At 36.8% G+C, this 17,206-nt stretch overlaps 1 protein-coding gene across 1 annotated transcript in view; it reads left to right on the top strand.

The window, feature by feature from the left end:
- The window catches only part of NUBPL (NUBP iron-sulfur cluster assembly factor, mitochondrial), a gene marked incomplete at its 5' end in the record, with an annotated part of 89,623 nt that overhangs the window by 8,068 nt on the left and 64,349 nt on the right, over positions 1–17,206 (top strand). The window contains 1 exon segment of the mRNA XM_082316619.1: positions 11,326–11,416. Coding sequence (XP_082172745.1) covers positions 11,326–11,416 — 91 coding nt within the window.

The raw sequence follows: 17,206 nt of genomic DNA, 5'->3' as shown, positions 1-17,206 counted from the left end.
ATAAAGAATCTCTTAGTAATTCTGACATACGCAAGTTGTGGGATTATACCCTTCCGTTAGACATCTGGCTTTAAACATAATGATGTGATGCGCCACTTCAGTAGCCCATTAAAACACTTGTAAAGCGCACAAATAAGAGAGACCATAGTCTAGAATGATTGAAGATGATGTTGCTGGAGTTATTTGGAAAATCAGGGACTGAGAAATAATTTTAAATGAAATTGAGCCAAGAAAGTTAAGTAAACATAGAATGCGCTAGTCATTCATGATGTTACGATTATGTGGTGGTGTAAAATTGGAGGCCAGCATCTGGTGGATGTTAATCAATGAAGAGCAGCTGAAATTGATGAAATAGCTGTGATTTGCATGAACTGATGGTCACAATTTAACAAGCTGCTGCCATGGTGAAATTGTGCGTTGATGTAGTTACAGGTTAGAAAATATGAAATTAAGGTGGATTGAAGAAACTCAACTCTATCTTGTTTGTTCATGCTTTAATTTTTTTTTTTTTTTTAAGAAAATGATGGCATACATCATGTTTATGTTTAAACTTTGGGCTTGAATTTGCTTGTGTGTTCATTTGTGTACTCCCATTGATTTCAGTTTACTACGTTTGTGAGTCAGGGTTATGAAATGAATATCTCTGGGGCCTTGATCCAGGCTGGGATTGTCCAGTGCTATGAATTGTAGGGATCATTGCAATGTTCAATTTTGTTATGGTGAAATAAATGAGGAGGTTGTTTTCCAGAGTCCATTGGTGCCTCCTGCTGAAGTTCACAATGAATTTCTTCGACCTCAGATATGCAGCAACGGACCTCTTCATTTTACATTTAGTAACTACTGATTGTGCATTGCCTTCCCATGGTTTCCTTTGCCTTCATTGCTATTTAAGTTCATCTCTTTCTGAGGAAGCAGTAATGACTCTGTTAGTAGATCAGAGCTTCAGCAGCCTCCTGCAACTTAATTACAGCCCTTATGTCTCTTGTAAGCAAAATACAGATTTATAGAAACTGGTGCTTGAACTTGATGCACTGTTTAAAGGAGGAAAGAAAGGACTTGTGGAGAAAGATAGGTCACCATGACAATAAAGGTCTGTGCTTCCTCCATTGGATACAGGCTGTTTCTGTTACAAGTTCCATGTTTATAACTAGATTTTCAAAGCAAGTAGTATACTGGAGCTAAATGACTTTAAAAATAATGTTGTCTTCTGATCTTTCAAGAGTTCTTTTTCTAAGATTCTACAGGTCACAGACTACTGAGACCAACTGTTTTCTGGTGAGGGAGATCTGTGGAAGATGCTTTCAGAGGAGATTGGATTAGAGTAGATTCTTGCTGCTTTCAGTAACAACTGTGACATCTTATTGTTGTTTGATAGTGTCATAAGCTGGAAGAAGATTAACAGCCAAAGCATAAAGGAATTTTTTGTCCTTTTGATAAAAGAAAGCTTCCTTCCATCTTCTCTTAAAAGTCTGCTTTCTATAGTTAAAAAACAAAACCCCACTGTTTCTATAGATAGATACTTTTTTTTTTAATATGGAAGCTTTTTCAGTTATAGTGATGGTCTGAAGTATTAAGGCATCGACAGAGCCTTGGACGTTGTTATGGGTGCACGGTGGTGTTGGCAGAGCTGGGATTAGAATTCAGGAGTTCAAGCCTTGCATGCTGGTGCTCAGTCTGTTTGGCATATTTTTACCTCATGGTTACAGAGTAAATAATTCAAGACAGGATTTCATTTAGATGCCTAGATACCACGTCCAAGACAAAGTAGGTTTTTTTGGGAGTTTTGTTTTGGGGTTTTTTGATGCAAAGCCAGGGAAACAAGCAGGGCAGCCTCTTATCCCTTTCTGGAATATTAGGGTTTTGGTACCCTGGGTTACCTGTTGTAGATGGATTAGTTAAGAGTTGTATAGGCTCTTGTGCCTGTACCAAGACCTATAAATCTATACTGTGGTTTTTTTTGTGTTAAGAAATAACTTAAAGTTTTACCCTTGTGTCCTATTTTTAATTGTTTGCTTAGTTTGACAGCTGATTCTTTTTGTTCTTTTGATGTACCAGCAGTCAGTTGTGCTCCCCTAGGAGCACTTGGGAAGAATTTTTGGGTTTCATTCCAGGACGATTCATATTCAGACTAGAATGACTATTTATGAAAGCTGCCTGGCCAGAGACGATTTATTATAGTAGAAACAAGTTGAATTAATAGATGGCAGCAATAATAGGATAGCGATTGCTTGTTTATGAACAGAGTATTTTAGTGAGCAAACACCAGCTGTGCATGACTAAGGATGGCACAAATCCAGTTGGGAGGCTGCATGCTTGTGCTGTCACTATGAGGCAAGCTCCCCAGTCAGATTTCCTTTGACTCTCCTTTTCTTTCCAGGAAGATTTACATTTTTCACTATAGGATGAAGTGGTTTTTGTGTTGTGAAGGACAGAGGAGCAAGAAGTACAACCATATGGAACAAATAAGCATGTAAGCATAAGCAAGTGGCTTCTGCCCGCAGCAGCAGGGGCACGTGATTCAAGGCATCAGTTTTAACTATTCTAGCCTAACTCTGTGTCCGGGGATTACTGGGTCAAGCAGACCAGGACCAAAATGTGAAATACATCCAGGATGATTTTTATCTCGGGGAGTGGCCTTTGTTTTCCCAAGCAAACCCACTGGTTGCTGAGCAACGTAGTATTTTAAATATAAGGCCGTGAGTGTTTCTGTCGGGAGGGAGGCGGCCGGCCGGCAGAGGGAGCGCCGGGGGCCGAGCGGGGCGCCTCTCCCCCGCGGGCAGGAAAAGGCCAAACGCATCCTCTTGTAATGTGAGTAAAGCTGGGGAAAGTTGGTGATTAGCTAAGTGAAAAACACGTATTCAAACAGTATCACAGTCAAAATGTCACAACGCAGATTTTTTTTTTTTTTTTTTTTGTTTTAAAAGCAGAAAACTTGTGTGGATATCTGCCGATTATACGCATACGCGAGTAAGAGGTTTCTCACAAATATATAGTAAGTTATAGCATAGAAATTATGTAGGTATGAGTAGAGTCTTCATGTGAATTCACTATTGTGATCATAAAATTATTTTTAATTATTTCAAAATGTGTATTTAATCAAACAACACACATTAATTTTAAAACTACTCAAAATCCACCCAGCCTATTTTCTTTACATTCCAGCTTTTTTTCAAATATTCGGCTCCTGTAATTGAACTATTTGTCTACAGGATAATATTTGACTGCTGCATTAATAGATAACTTCACAATGTATATACATTTCTTTCTGGTAAGCAAAAAGTTCCATGTGGGGACAACAAACAAATCTAGATGAATTTAGACAATAATGGGGTCCTTCACTTAATAATTACAGTGTGAAGGCAAGTTGTGACCTGTTTTGTCATCCTCCTCTGCAGCTTTCCTAATTATTAGGGTTTGATTTCTAGGCATCTTTACCTTTGTTGCTTAGAGAATCAGAAGACTTTAACTGCTATAGATAAGATGTTCATGCTTGTTTCTTAATGCTAAGAAGTGTCAATAAAGCTGGAGATGCCAGTTAGAATTGATTGGGGTTATCTTCCAGTGACAGCTTGGCTTCTAGATCAGCTAAGAAAATGACAGAATAAAGCAATCTTATTGTTTTTCAAGTAAAAAATGAGTGAAATCAAAAATATTTTCAAACATAGGCCACTTAAAATGTTTTATTTTAATCAAATGACTATATGCTTAATTTGAGGAAAAGAAAACTTTTACTTTTTTTTATTTATGTATTGCATGTAGGGTTAATTACGTGCATCCTGAATCTTCAAGTCATTGAAAGCCTAGAGCAGGTGTCAGAGAGACTGATGTGAAAGGTGGAGCATGTTTATAATAATTTGGCATGCTCTGAAAGTGGTGAGGCATCTTGTAGAGATGTAGTAATGTTTGGGATTCTGGATTTTGGTAATTTATTTTTAAAATGATGCTGTATTGAAATTTTTTTTCAGTAGGATACATAAGGTCCAAGAAGGCCAAACAAGGTTGAATTACTGGTATCTGATTATTTAGAAATCTGACGGGGAGCTACTGCAGACTGTTGTGGAAAAAAGTGCCAGAGAAATTCTGTAGCTGACAGGAAATTAGAAGATCTTCATATGAAGAGAAAGGGCTTTTAAACCAGTAGAAGAGTGAGTTTTAAAAACAAGTCTGCATTTCTAGGATAGAGAGTGAGAAAACTGCAGTGGGACTATTTTGGCTTTAATCCAATTTACAGCTAGGTGCTTAAATAGTGTGCAGCTGAAAGAGTTAGAGAATTAGGGATTAAAAGATGGCTATTCAGTGTGTCAGTATGTCAAACAAGGAATCCAGAGCCTGTCCTGATTTTAAGTTCCCTTTTGTCCTATGTGGTGCTGCTTGCAGTTTGGGATTAGCTGTAAGTCTATAATGACATTAAAAGGGTAAACTGAGAGTCCTGGTGGTGGATTAAGAGCACCAACTTTAAAAATAACTGGCACCTTCATTTAGTAAAGCTGGAATCTCTGTCTTTGGAAAGGGATGCAGCTGCTGAATATTGGGAGCGCTTCTGATGTAGGGGATCCTTCACTGTATAAAACAATGACAGCTCATTAACCTGTGCCTCTATCCCTCCCAGGCTGAACACCATGGCTGGTCATGGCTTGGATAAGTGCACTCTGCGCTGGGTAAAAAACTGGCTGGGCGGCCGAGCCCAGAGAGTGGTGGTGAATGGAGTCAAATCCAGTTGGCGGCCGGTCACGAGTGGTGTTCCCCAGGGCTCAGTGTTGGGGCCGGTCCTGTTCAATATCTTCACTGATGATCTGGATGAGGGGATCGAGTGCACCCTCAGTAAGTCTGCAGGTGACACCAAGTTGAGTGGAAGTGTTGATCTGCTGGAGGGTAGGAAGGCCCTGCAGAGGGACCTGGACAGGCTGGATCGATGGGCCGAGGCCAACTGTATGAGATTCAACAAGGCTCAGTGCCGAGTCCTGCACTTGGGTCACAACAACCCCATGCAACGCTACAGGCTGGGGGAGGAGTGGCTGGAGAGCTGGCTGGCAGAAAAGGACCTGGGGGTGTTGGTTGACAGCCGCCTGAACATGAGCCAGCAGTGTGCCCAGGTGGCCAAGAGGGCTAATGGCATCCTGGCTTGTATCAGGAATAGTGTGGCCAGCAGGACCAGGGAGGTGATAGTGCCCCTGTACTCGGCACTGGTGAGGCTGCACCTTGAGTACTGTGTTCAGTTTTGGGGCCCTCACTACAAGAAGGACACCGAGGTGCTGGAGCGCATCCAAAGAAGGGCAACGAAGCTGGTGAAGGGTCTGGAGCACAAGTCTCATGAGGAGCGGCTGAGGGAGCTGGGGTTGTTTAGTCTGGAGAAGAGGAGGCTGAGGGGCGACCTTATTGCTCTCTACAACTACCTGAAAGGAGGATGTAGTGAGGTGAGGGTCAGTCTCTTCTCTCAAGTAACAAGTGATAGGACGAGAGGAAACAGCCTCAAGCTGCGCCAGGGGAAGTTTAGGTTGGATATTAGGAAAAACTTCTTCACCGGAAGGGCAGTCAGGCATTGGAACAGGCTGCCCAGGGCAGTGGTTGAGTCTCCCCATCCCTGAAGGTATTTAAAAGACGGGTAGACGTGGTGCTTGAGGACATGGTTTAGTGGTGGACTTGGCAGATAGGGTAATGGCTGGACTCGATGATCTCAAGGATCCTTTCCAACCTTAACGATTTTATGATTCTATGAATTCTGCTGGTTTGCAGAGTTTACTTCAAAGTAGAATATCATCGATTAACGTGCAGTGGGGATACACATGCCCTACCAAGTATTGAAAAAAGTCTCAGAAAAGATGAGCAAAAATGAAATTAATGCTGTCAAAAGAGTCTCTGGATGTTTAGCAGTAACATAGGCTATGTTGATTAACAGCTATTTATAGTAGCTTTTTGTGAGCTGTTTTCTTTTTTTCTTCTTTCTGCTGGCATGAAGTCTTTTATCAGGCTTGTTCCTCAATAAAGCATTTGGTAACTTGGAAGAGATCAGTGAATATCAGCAGATTCTCCACTGAACACAAAAGTATGTGTGGAGGGGTCCTCTGAGATATATGAATGGAACTGGAACATTTCAACCAAATGGAATTTCAACATTTGGTTGAAATATCTGTTACCGGAAAATGTAATTGATTATCATAGTTAATATTACCTGAAAGACAAAAAAGGGTAAGTACATAAAGAAAGTGTATCAGAGAGACTAAGCAGCTCTTAAGCGACTACTAAAATAATTAACAGGAGGAAAGATATGGATCACTTTGTCATTAACATGGGCCTATGTCATCTGTACAAGGACCATGTATAGTAAAACTCACCTGACTAAAAGAAAAAGCATAATAACAATTGAATAATTTTGAATGTGCATAAGAAAAAGCAAAGGAAGCAAAATTTACAGGATTTTTACAAGACCTCTCTCTGCCAGTATATAGAGGGATTATGTCTAATATGACCTTCAACAACTTTATTTTAATTTTTCCCCCCAAAAGGATTTATTATAACTAAGTTCAGAGCTTGAAAATCATTAATTCAGAATACAGCTATCTTGCATATCTCTGTTGCTCACAAGGCAGTGGCCGAGTTCAAAGGCTAAACCAAACTTTAATTACATTGAGAATCTTGCCAGGAAAGTTAAAGGAAAGGATCTTTTTAGTGAGGTTATCTATGCCTCTAATTTGTACACTGCACAAAATGAAGCCGTAGTATTCTCATGTTTCAGGGCTATATGCAAGAATATCTTCTTTATCGATGTAGCATCTGGTTTTCTTGTAAATACTGTAAATCTTGTAAAGTTTCTAAATTGGAATGAAAACTTTACTGTGTTTGTACTGAGGTAAGAGGTGCAGTGATTGTATAGATGTACCTTATGCTGAATATTTGTCAGAAATCTTTAGACAGGTCTAATTGGGCAAATTAATATCTTGTTGAGAAGATTAATGGTAGTGAAGTAAAAAGGATGATGTAGTCAATGATGTAAAAGCAGTAGATGAAGAGGAGTTACAGTTCTTTACCACAGTCCTTTATCCTGTAATTTTTTTTTTGTGGTCTTGAGCTCACCAATGATCGGATGAGACCATGACAGCTGGCACCAGTACTGCATAAAGAGCAAATCCTAGCAGTAGTTAGCCTGTGCTAGAGAACATTTAGTGAGAGAGGGGGGGAAACCTTAAAAGCATTGATAAGAAGGTAAATATTAACATCTGTGAGTGTTTAAGTATACTTTTTGCTGAATAGACCAAGAGAGTACTTTTGTGTTTTCGTGTGCCAACAATATATTTATTTCTAATCTTGTGTTCTCTCTGCTTGATGGAATATTGATAAGGATCTTACTGAATAGGTTGATAATTCTGCATGTGTTACTTTAGTACACTTTTTCAAAGTAGCTTGCCATATGTGCAGTGATGTGGAAATAAATTATTAAATCCTATGGGAATGGTTACATTGTCAGTTATATCTTCAGAGTTTAGCTGTTCAGAACTTGCAGTTCGGCAACAAAAAAATACAGGTCTCTAGAAAGTATTTTCCAAGTGTAGTAAACTTGAAGATTGATTCAAACTTTCTTTCACATCTGAGCAGGTGGAAGGAAAAGGACAAATGTTAACTTGAGAACAGCTGTTTTGAACTTGGTTGTTGCTATGCCAGCTGGAGAGACAGAATACTATTTGTTAATAGCACAGGATAGAAATATTTTCATAAGGAGAAAATGCAGCCATAAGAAGATGGTGGAGTTGTATTACCTGAATCCTTTTCCTGGAGAGTGCCGAGGGTGGCTGAAGCAGTGGTATGTGCTGTGCTCTGAAAAACAGTTGGAAGCAGGGGGACTTCGACGTGCTTGGGTGTTCTTTGACTGCTGCATTTCTGTCTGCAAAACCCTAATGCTACTTAAGAAAAAAAAGTGATTCAGCATCAGTATGAAATGTATATACATATGAAAATAATGTCAGAGGACATTAGAGGAATCATAGAGTTGTTTTATTTTCCTGTGTTTTTTAAGTTGTCTTCTTGGCCCTGCTTGTGATCCTCTGTAATATGTTCCTTCTGCCCAGATCTTCTTTTTTGCCTTGTCTGATGTTATGCATGTTTTTTAGGATTTGTTTTATTACAGCAGTACTTTGAAAGATGTGCTGATTTATATGAGGTGTGGGTTATATGGGTGAAAACACAATTTATTAATTTTTTTTTATTATTGTAACTCATGCATCTGGATTAAACTTCACTCAGCGTGAGAAGTATCTGGTGTTGGTAATTCTGATTAACAGTTTCATGTCGTAGCATCCAGATGTATACAAATTATTTTGTCTCTTGGGGATTTAAAACATTGTAAATTCTGGAAGAGATGATTTCTGTGCTGTGCCTGTCTTAAAAGATTCCGTGGTAGATGCCATAATGCTTTTCCAAGATAATTAAACCTTGAGTAAAGGGTTATTATTAGTATTCTAGGGATGCTTACATCCTGCAAATGCAGGGATAGTTGGGAGAAACAAAACTCAAAACCTTAGCTTATTGGGCCAATGCTTTCTGTATAAGCTGCTACTTCTAGGCACACTTCTAGCGTGAATTCTTTTTACCTAACGTTGAATTGCTTGGTGAAGAAAAAAAGCCTGCCTTAGGCTGTCTTTAGTGAGGTTCTGCCAGTGATTTAAAGATATTTCCGAAAGACCTTTGTCTTATAATCCTGTAGAAAGCACCATGCCTACAGGAACACTTCTGCTGTCATTAACAAGAGTTGTAGAAACTGGAGAATCTGTTAATTATTTTTCTGTTTGAAGACAACTATTTTATTGAACCATATCCTTGAACAAAAGCAGTGCATCTCGGAAACAGGCATTTTTCTTACTTTTGAGGAAGTGTGTAAACTTTTTTGAGAAACTGTCAGGTTTATTGTATTAGCTTGAAACAAAAATCAGCTGTGTAATTTGGAGTAGTAACTGAATTTGCGAAGTCCTCCTAGATAATTGAGGGATATTTTTCTCCAGTGTGCATGTATTTGTTCTTCATTTCAGGAAATTTGGTACACTCGTAAATACACTCCTGCTGACTCCTAGGAATAAGTGGCCTGTGGTGGTGAAGATGTGACTATGCCCAGGATTTCATGAAGTCAATCTCATTAATTTAGATCATCCTAAATCTTCAGTCCCTTCAGGCTGAAAACAAAGCTGTAGTGAGTTGTAAGATGATGGTAGTTAGTCAGTCAGTGGATAGTCATGATCCTTGTTGGGGGGAAACCCTCAAAAAGTTGAGGGAAAGGATGTCAGTGGGGTTTAAAATGCTATGTAGGTTTTTCTGCAAATATTTACTTTCATTTGAGAAGTAATTAGGTGGCACAGCCCTTAGATGATGTTTTGATGGGTTCGATTAGCTGCTGACACAGATAAAGGGACTGAGTCATGAATCTTTCTAATCTATTAAAATATGCATTTTGTACAAGAACAAAGAAGGTCTAATACTGTTGTTGATGTCTTTGAAATCTAACATAAAAATGGGTCTTTTCAATCTTTTTGAAATTGCAGCTTTCATACAGTAGGCAAGAAGTAGAATAATTTGTCAGAATAACTCCTGAACTTTTTTGTAATAGCTTTCACAAGATGTTATAAAGGAACCAATATTAAAATATCTAGATGAAATAATCCATGTAATTAATGGTAATTAATGCTTTGGTAATTAATGGTAATTAATGCTATGCTCTGTTTAATAAAAAAGTATATTGAATAACTGAGCCCAAATTTGGTTGAGTTTTGTAGTAAAACCTTGCTTTTCAAATTACATGGTAGATCATGTATGGTAATGCATTTTTTACTTCTCAGTTGTAAAATTTAAGATACATTTGGCTTATATTAGGTAAATTTGACACTTTAAATTGCTCAGCTGTTAAGGGTGTCTTCAGGGTTCACTACCAACAGCCTAAAAAAAGAGAAGAAAAAAAGAAAGCAACCCCGGCATAAAAACAACCCCCCAAACCCAAATTGTTATATATGTTGTAGTAAAAAGGGTCAGTCTTGCTTCTCAGGTGTGTAGGCTTCTGTGATTTAGTTTCTTTACCTTAACTGAATTTCAGATTTATTTACAAGTAGTGGCCTGATAGGTTTTTAGTCCACGTGCATTTCTAGTTTAAAAAAAACCAAACAGATTGTGATGCCACAGAATATACTTCATGTTTAGAAATCCTGTTCAAGGGTAGAGATGCTGTATACTTGTGTTAAAAGCCTAGTTATACTCTTCTTCTAACCAGAAACTTGATAGTTATCACTGAGCCTTTGTCTTTCCATCATCTTTCCCATCAAAACTGTGATAGCAAAATGGCTTAATATATATACTATACCAAATTACGAGTGCTTCATCCAAAAAATGAAACGCACATTTTGAAATGCTAATAGTGAAATTCTTATTTGGCATTGTTGGAAAAGCTCCCATTGCTGCCTTAACCTTTCAAACAAGCCCTTAAACATACTTGCTTGCGATTTTGCAAAATGTTGAATACAGTTAGCTTTTTATATTAGACAAACTTGACGTTCAGCACTTTAAAGGGCTTGCTCTTTACTACTTAATTTGCAGAACTTGGTAATTGGTAGTATGTCTTGCCATCTGTAGGAAAAATAGTTTAATTTCCACAAAATGTGTATGTATATCTATAAAAAAGCATATAGAAATGGATCTTGTAAGTCTAGACTACATAGCTGAAATAATTTTTATTTAAAGTTTATTGCCTAATGTACCATATGTGGCTGGATAAACCCATTTTTAGTATTATTTTGTGTAAATGCATTTGATTAAAATGTTTTGCCTGCTTAATTGGTGTCAGAGACTTGCATTTCAGTATTGTTAACATGTCTGCAAAAGTTTACTCTGGCCACTTTTTTGTTTTTCACATTCCTTGTTACTAGTATAATTCAAACTGCATTAATTCTAATATATTTACAAACAGTGCTTCTTTTTTTTTTTAACAATAAAATTTGATACCTTTTAAAAAAGTTAAAATATTATTTCTGCATAAACGTACATGGAGTAGAGAACATTGTTTATAATGTTTGTTAATATAAAGTCTGTGGTCTACATTGTAAGTAAGAAAATGAGCAAGTGAGGATTCTGTGTATTGAGAATCTAGATTTTGTGAAGACATTTGGCTTAACTTGTAGAGACGTATTTCATGCTTCAATTGCAATTTAGAGAGAAAGGAAACAGTGATAACTTATGTCTAAAATCAAGATCATATTTTTATTTCTATAGGCAGTTTTGAAATTTTGCTCAACTAATAATTCATAAAGGAAGACAGACGTTTTGATAAATACTTTTTTTTTTTTGTTCCTTACACAGACAAAAGAAGTTGGTTTACTTGATGCAGACATATATGGACCTTCAATTCCAAAGATGATGAACTTAAAAGGAAACCCAGAATTAACACCAAGTAAGTGGAAGTGATTTTTCTTGCTGTCTTCTTTGTACAGGGACGAGTAGGGACCACTCATTGGTGCTTCCTTGGTGTGGCACAGAAGAGATGCAAACAGAAGATGAAGACTTAGTGTAGTTTTTTCATTTTTCGTAATGAGGTTGCTTTCAAAGCTAGCTTGTACAACTAGGAACATATTCAGGGTCGTCTTTTTTTTTTTTTTTTTTATGTTGGTCCACAGGCTTTGGGAGTTTCATGGATTATTACTAGAGACACTGGAAAGGGTAGCTAGGAAAGGAAGGTTACAGTCTGTAGTTTTAAACTTGCTATACAGGATCCCACTATAGAAGACCTCCAAATTAAAAAAAAAAAACAAAAACCACTAGTATAGGGGGAAAAAAAAAGACTAATCTAGGAAATAAGAAAAGGATCATTACAGTAGCTTGTATACAACATCATTGGAATGATTGTGTTTGATCTCTCTGTCTCTTCAGCCAAACACGCCAGGCCACTTGATTCATTTTTATTTGAAGTTGTGTGTTTAGGAATGCAGTGGTGGTGACTTCACTACCACGAGGTAAAGACAGTAGACAAAACTCCTACTTTTGCTTTTGCTAGGAAGGATTCTGGTCTGGGGAAAAGTAAATTCAGGTAGGAGACTCTGGAGAGAAATAAGGAAGACCTAAAGTAGAAGGGTTGCATCGAGTCTGTTTACCTTTCAGAAATTTAACTTCCACTCAGGCCAGCCAAGGGTGAAACTGAAGAATGGCTTTATCCTGATACCCTGTTTGCGTGATGCTTGAGTGTAGGGAAGCGTGCTTTTTTGGGAGTGGTAGGGACACTGAGGCGATAGCATTTGTTTAATGCTTTGTCTTTGCCTTCCTGTGATAAAGTGCGTGTAATTCTAAAAATTAAAAACACATAACCAGAGACAAAACCAGTCCCACACTGTAACACCTGGCCTACACATTAGAAAGTACTAGGATCCTACTGAAGAAAGTACAAACAGGCAATACTTGTTGACAGGGAGGGATCAAGGACATGTACCAGTTCCAATAGTACATAAAAGAGCTTCAGTGAAATAATCAACTGTAAATACCCATTAATATTTGTGGGCAGTAATTGCTAGGTAAAAGGGAAGTTAAATATTCCTTCCACTTCCTTTCATGCCATGATCTTTGTTTATTTATCATAGAATCATAGAATAGCTTGGGTTGGAAGGGACCTTTAAAGGTCATCTAGTCCAACATCCCTGCAATGAGCAGGGACATCTTCAATTAGATCAGGTTGCTCAGAGCCCCATCCAACCTGGCCTTGAATGTTTCCAGGCATGGGAGATCTACCACCTCTCTGGGCAACCTGTTCTAGCGTTTCACCACCCTCATTGTAAAAAATTTCTTCCTTATATCTAGCCTAAATCTACCGTCTTTTAGTTTAAAACCACCACCCCTTGTCCTAGCGCAACAGGGCCTGCTAAAACGTCTGTCCTCATCATTCTTATAACCCCCTCTTTAAGTACTGAAAGGCCACAATAAGGTCTCCCCGCAGCCTTCTCTTCTCCAGGCTGAACAACCCCAACTCTCTCAGCCTTTCCTCATGGCAGAGGTGCTCCATTCCTCTACATCTACTCTGCTATTGTTGTAGAAAGTCCATTTGTAACTGATCGTAATTTGTTTGTGTGGGTGTTGTGGTGGTGGTTGTTTGTTCTGTACATTCTCACTTGGTATAAAGCATGCAGAATGAAATAGTGCCAGTATCTTTAAAGGGTGGTTATTGACCTTGCAGCGTTAGCCTCTGAAAAATTAATAAGTGGCAAACTTAGGATTTCTTATATAATTAAAATTCTGTCTCCTTATGCTTATACCCTGTACTCTGGATAAAGAAAAGTGTTGTATTTCCATATACGAATGCGCTGCATGTTCTTATGCAGGCAACTGTCAAATTGAGTACTTTCTGCGTTTATGTACCTGGCTTACAAATACAGACTTTGTTTAGATTAATTTCTAAGAGAGAAGGAGAGTACTTGGTTTTATTTGTTGGATTTCTGTTTTATTTTTTGATGTCAAAGACTAAATCTGTTGTGTAATAAATAATTGAACCCTCTCATGTATCATCCGTAGAGTATGACCTCCTGATACAAATTGAAGTATTCTTGCATTCTCTTGTACTTTGAACCCTGTTGGGGGTATATATATTATACGCGCTGTGTTTTCCCATAACAGATTTTTTTGCTATAAGTTTTGCATTTGAAGTGCACTATGCAATGTGAACACAAAAGAGACTATGTTGTGGTGTTCTTCATCTCTCTCCTCTTTTCCTTTTTATGTGACGTTGACTTTTTCCTCTCCAAAGCAAATAAGGTAAAAATTTGATTCTCCATTTTTTTTTTTTCCTCACTGTCTGAAAAATTGATTAGATGACTTTGAACTGCTTATACATTTTGCTATGTATTTCATCAATCCATACCAAATTTAAATCCATGTCATGAGCCATAAATAAGAAGCAAGTTGCCCAGTCTATTTCATATGGTTATACAAATTAACTTGCTAGGAATGCAAGAACTTAAGCGTATATTCAGTCAGATATTAGGGCAGCTCAATTTTGTTTGTATATAAATTTCAGTCACTGTAGACATTTTGGGTATACAGCTGAGAATTCACTATAGGGTTTTGTCTCAACATGTTTCAAATGCTGTTAAAAATACAAAGTAGTAGAAAGAAATTGGAGGATTTCCCTGAATTGAAATTGCTGCTGTTGACTTGTAAGCGCTAATGTTTTGATCGCTAAAATGTATTCTTTCTAATTCTGTGTGGAAGGTACAAGCAAATATTATCATCAAGATTTAAGAACATACCTTATTTTTTAACTGATGGAAAATGAATTTGCGTATTTCAAAAGCTTGCACGTTACACAAGTCTACTGAGAAACTCATGTAGTAATTCAGTATGAAGGATAACAGGACAGAATTTGTATTTCAGGAATTCTGTTCACTTCTCTGTGCACTTTTAACTCTTGAGTTGATGAAGCTGTAGAGTAACAACAATGAAAGTGCTGGCAGAGTAGCTGACACTAGGATGATTTCGTTGTGAAAATAGGAATTTGGAGGCTGTAGGAAGCTTTAATTGTGAACTTCAAGGATTCCTTTAATGAGTGACAGATAGGATAAGCTTGCAAGGAAGTGATCCTTCATAGGTGTATATATATGGTGTGTATATATAGGTGTATATAGATATGTAAAGATATAAAAATATGTATGACCCTTGTATTTTGGTATAATGAGGTTTAGCGTTATTTTCCAATTTCTTACTACATTTTTAAGAACAAAATATAAACTCTAAACAAATATTGTTTTGTACAGTAATTGAGCAAAACCAGGCAGTTCTGTGTTAAAGATGTGCATTAAGAGTGTATACGTAACAATAAGTAAGTCAATTAAAAACATTTTTCTTAATAGCATAGCAATCACAAATTATGTTTAAAGTCTATTGCTATCTTCAGTGTGAGACCTGGATTTGAAAATGAATCTGTAGAGTAATCCTGGGAAGTTCTGAGCACTCTTGCACTCTTTGACTTCTTTTTCTTTTCTCATATGTAGCAGTTGAAAAGGGATTAGGGATGCCTGGTACCATACAGAATAAATCCATGCAGCAATTATTACTTCTGAATAGAAAGTATTATAGTTATGCTGTAATTTAAGTTTTCAAAATGAATTAGGAGTTCTTAGCGAGGAGAGAGTCTGTATAAATGGAAGATACTCCACTAATTTAACTTTGCAAACTGTAGTACACTGGATTTCTGCTAACATTTAATAGGGTGTCATTCAAAATACTTTAACTAAATGGTCAGGGAAATATTGGTTAATAAGTTCATAACTGAATTTAATTAGCTAATGGAGGATTATCTGACTATGGAATAAATATTAACATCATCTACGATATATACACAAGGCAATGCTTATAACACAAGTAACAAAAGCATTACTTCTAGTCTTTCCCCAAATAATTGACTCAAAAGCCGTTCTCTGGCTTAGTGAACTGCATAATTTCATTGTTTTCCTTTTTTTTAAATCTGCCATTTAAACTAGTTGGCAGAGAGTAAAAGCTATTATATTACCAAAAGATATTGCCATTTTGCCAGATAAATATAACATTTCTTCACTTAATTTAAATGATTATGAAGGCTTTGGTAGGCTTTTTTTCTTTACGACAGTTGAGTGCTCTCTTAATATTTCCAAGCTTTGTTGCCATTTTATGATATCCTCAGTGTCTTTTTTTATTTCTTAATAAAATAGTATATTCAAAATATCAGTAGTGGGCATCTGTTTTCAAAATTTGCAACAAAAAGTAATTTCTGAGAGAAAGCTAGCAGTAGCTGTGTCTGGCCCCATTGAGTCTAATAATATTGCGGGCGCTATAGAAATGAAATTACTGATAAAATTCTAAAGTCAGAAATTGACACTTGCATTTTTTCACTTGGACACATTTATGTGTCTGCTACTCTTTAGACTGTGATAGCAGAATCTCCTAACAGAAAGTGATAATTTAAAATAGAATCTGTTGTGACTGTTTAAAGATGTCTGGGGGAAATAGCTGCATCAAGGGATTGTGGTGCATCCATTTGAGGGTTATAAATAGAAAATTTGGAGTGGGCTAGTTAAACAGAGAAAATGTTACGTGGGTAGGGTAGTTATTGAGGTAACCAAGAAGAAGTTTCTTGATCTTATATAAGGGTTTAATTTTAAAGATACAGTTTGTACTCTTAAACAAAGTTGTCTTTATCATGCTCTACCAGTCGAACTGCATCACAATTAATTTAAATAAAAACTAAACTTGATCCTTTCAAAAAAATCATATTTGCTACTGCCATTACTTCTTGATTTGTGAACAAGTGATTTTTAGATTGTGTATAGTCTAACAGTATGCTTTAATGATTCTGTTTCGAAAGAAGTCTGAACTGAAACCCTGTGTTTTACTTTTGGTGATGTCTTATCCCAGTTTATCTGGATGGCTGAAGTAGAGTGGTTCTGTGTGTCTTACATGTGACAAAATAATAATTCAGAATGTTGTAATTAGTTGTAGTTTATATTTGGGAGGCTCTTTCGTATGTGATGAGGTAGTTTAAAATGAGAAGAATACTCAAGTGTTAAATATTTTATTCTAGACCTTGACTATTGTCCTCAAGCCTGTAACAATTAACCTCAAACTGGATTAATTCAGCTATTGATGAGTTCACTTGTGGAAAAAAATTGATGACCTTTACTTAGAAGGGAAAGAAGGTGGAGGATACGCAACTCTACAAGGAATTATTTATAGGCATGCAGTTGTTAGCTGCTGTTTAAAAAATAAAAACCCTCTAGACAGTTTTAAAATTTATTAAAATTTTATTCTTCATTATACCTAAATTCATACTTACAATTACAAAAAAGTAAGGCAAAAAAGTATAAGATGAGAAATGTAGTGTAGTAATTAAAGCTTCTTACCGAGAGCAGTCTTTTTTGGATAAATGGCAAATCAAATTTTACTGAATGCTATTGCAACATAAATTACTGAAACACTGTAACCTGAAAAAATACATTTCAAGTACTTGAAAGAAGTGGTGTATTACTCTTCATGTTGTTAATCCTGCAGTGCAGTAATTATAAATGTTTTGATATGGATTATGGCTAGCAAATATTCATTACATTATAAAGTTTACTCTTAGAGATACAAATGGTTTGTCTGGTTTAACTTTTATACAAATTGGAATTAAATTGAGAAATGGTTTTATTATAGTAACATGATAGAAACACATTTCATTGTACATATGTAA

Source organism: Platalea leucorodia (assembly GCF_965183815.1).
Source record: "Platalea leucorodia genome assembly, chromosome: 7".
NCBI lineage: Eukaryota > Metazoa > Chordata > Aves > Pelecaniformes > Threskiornithidae > Platalea > Platalea leucorodia.
Note: the sequence above shows the minus strand (reverse complement) of the source record. Positions and strands in the feature narration are given on the sequence as shown.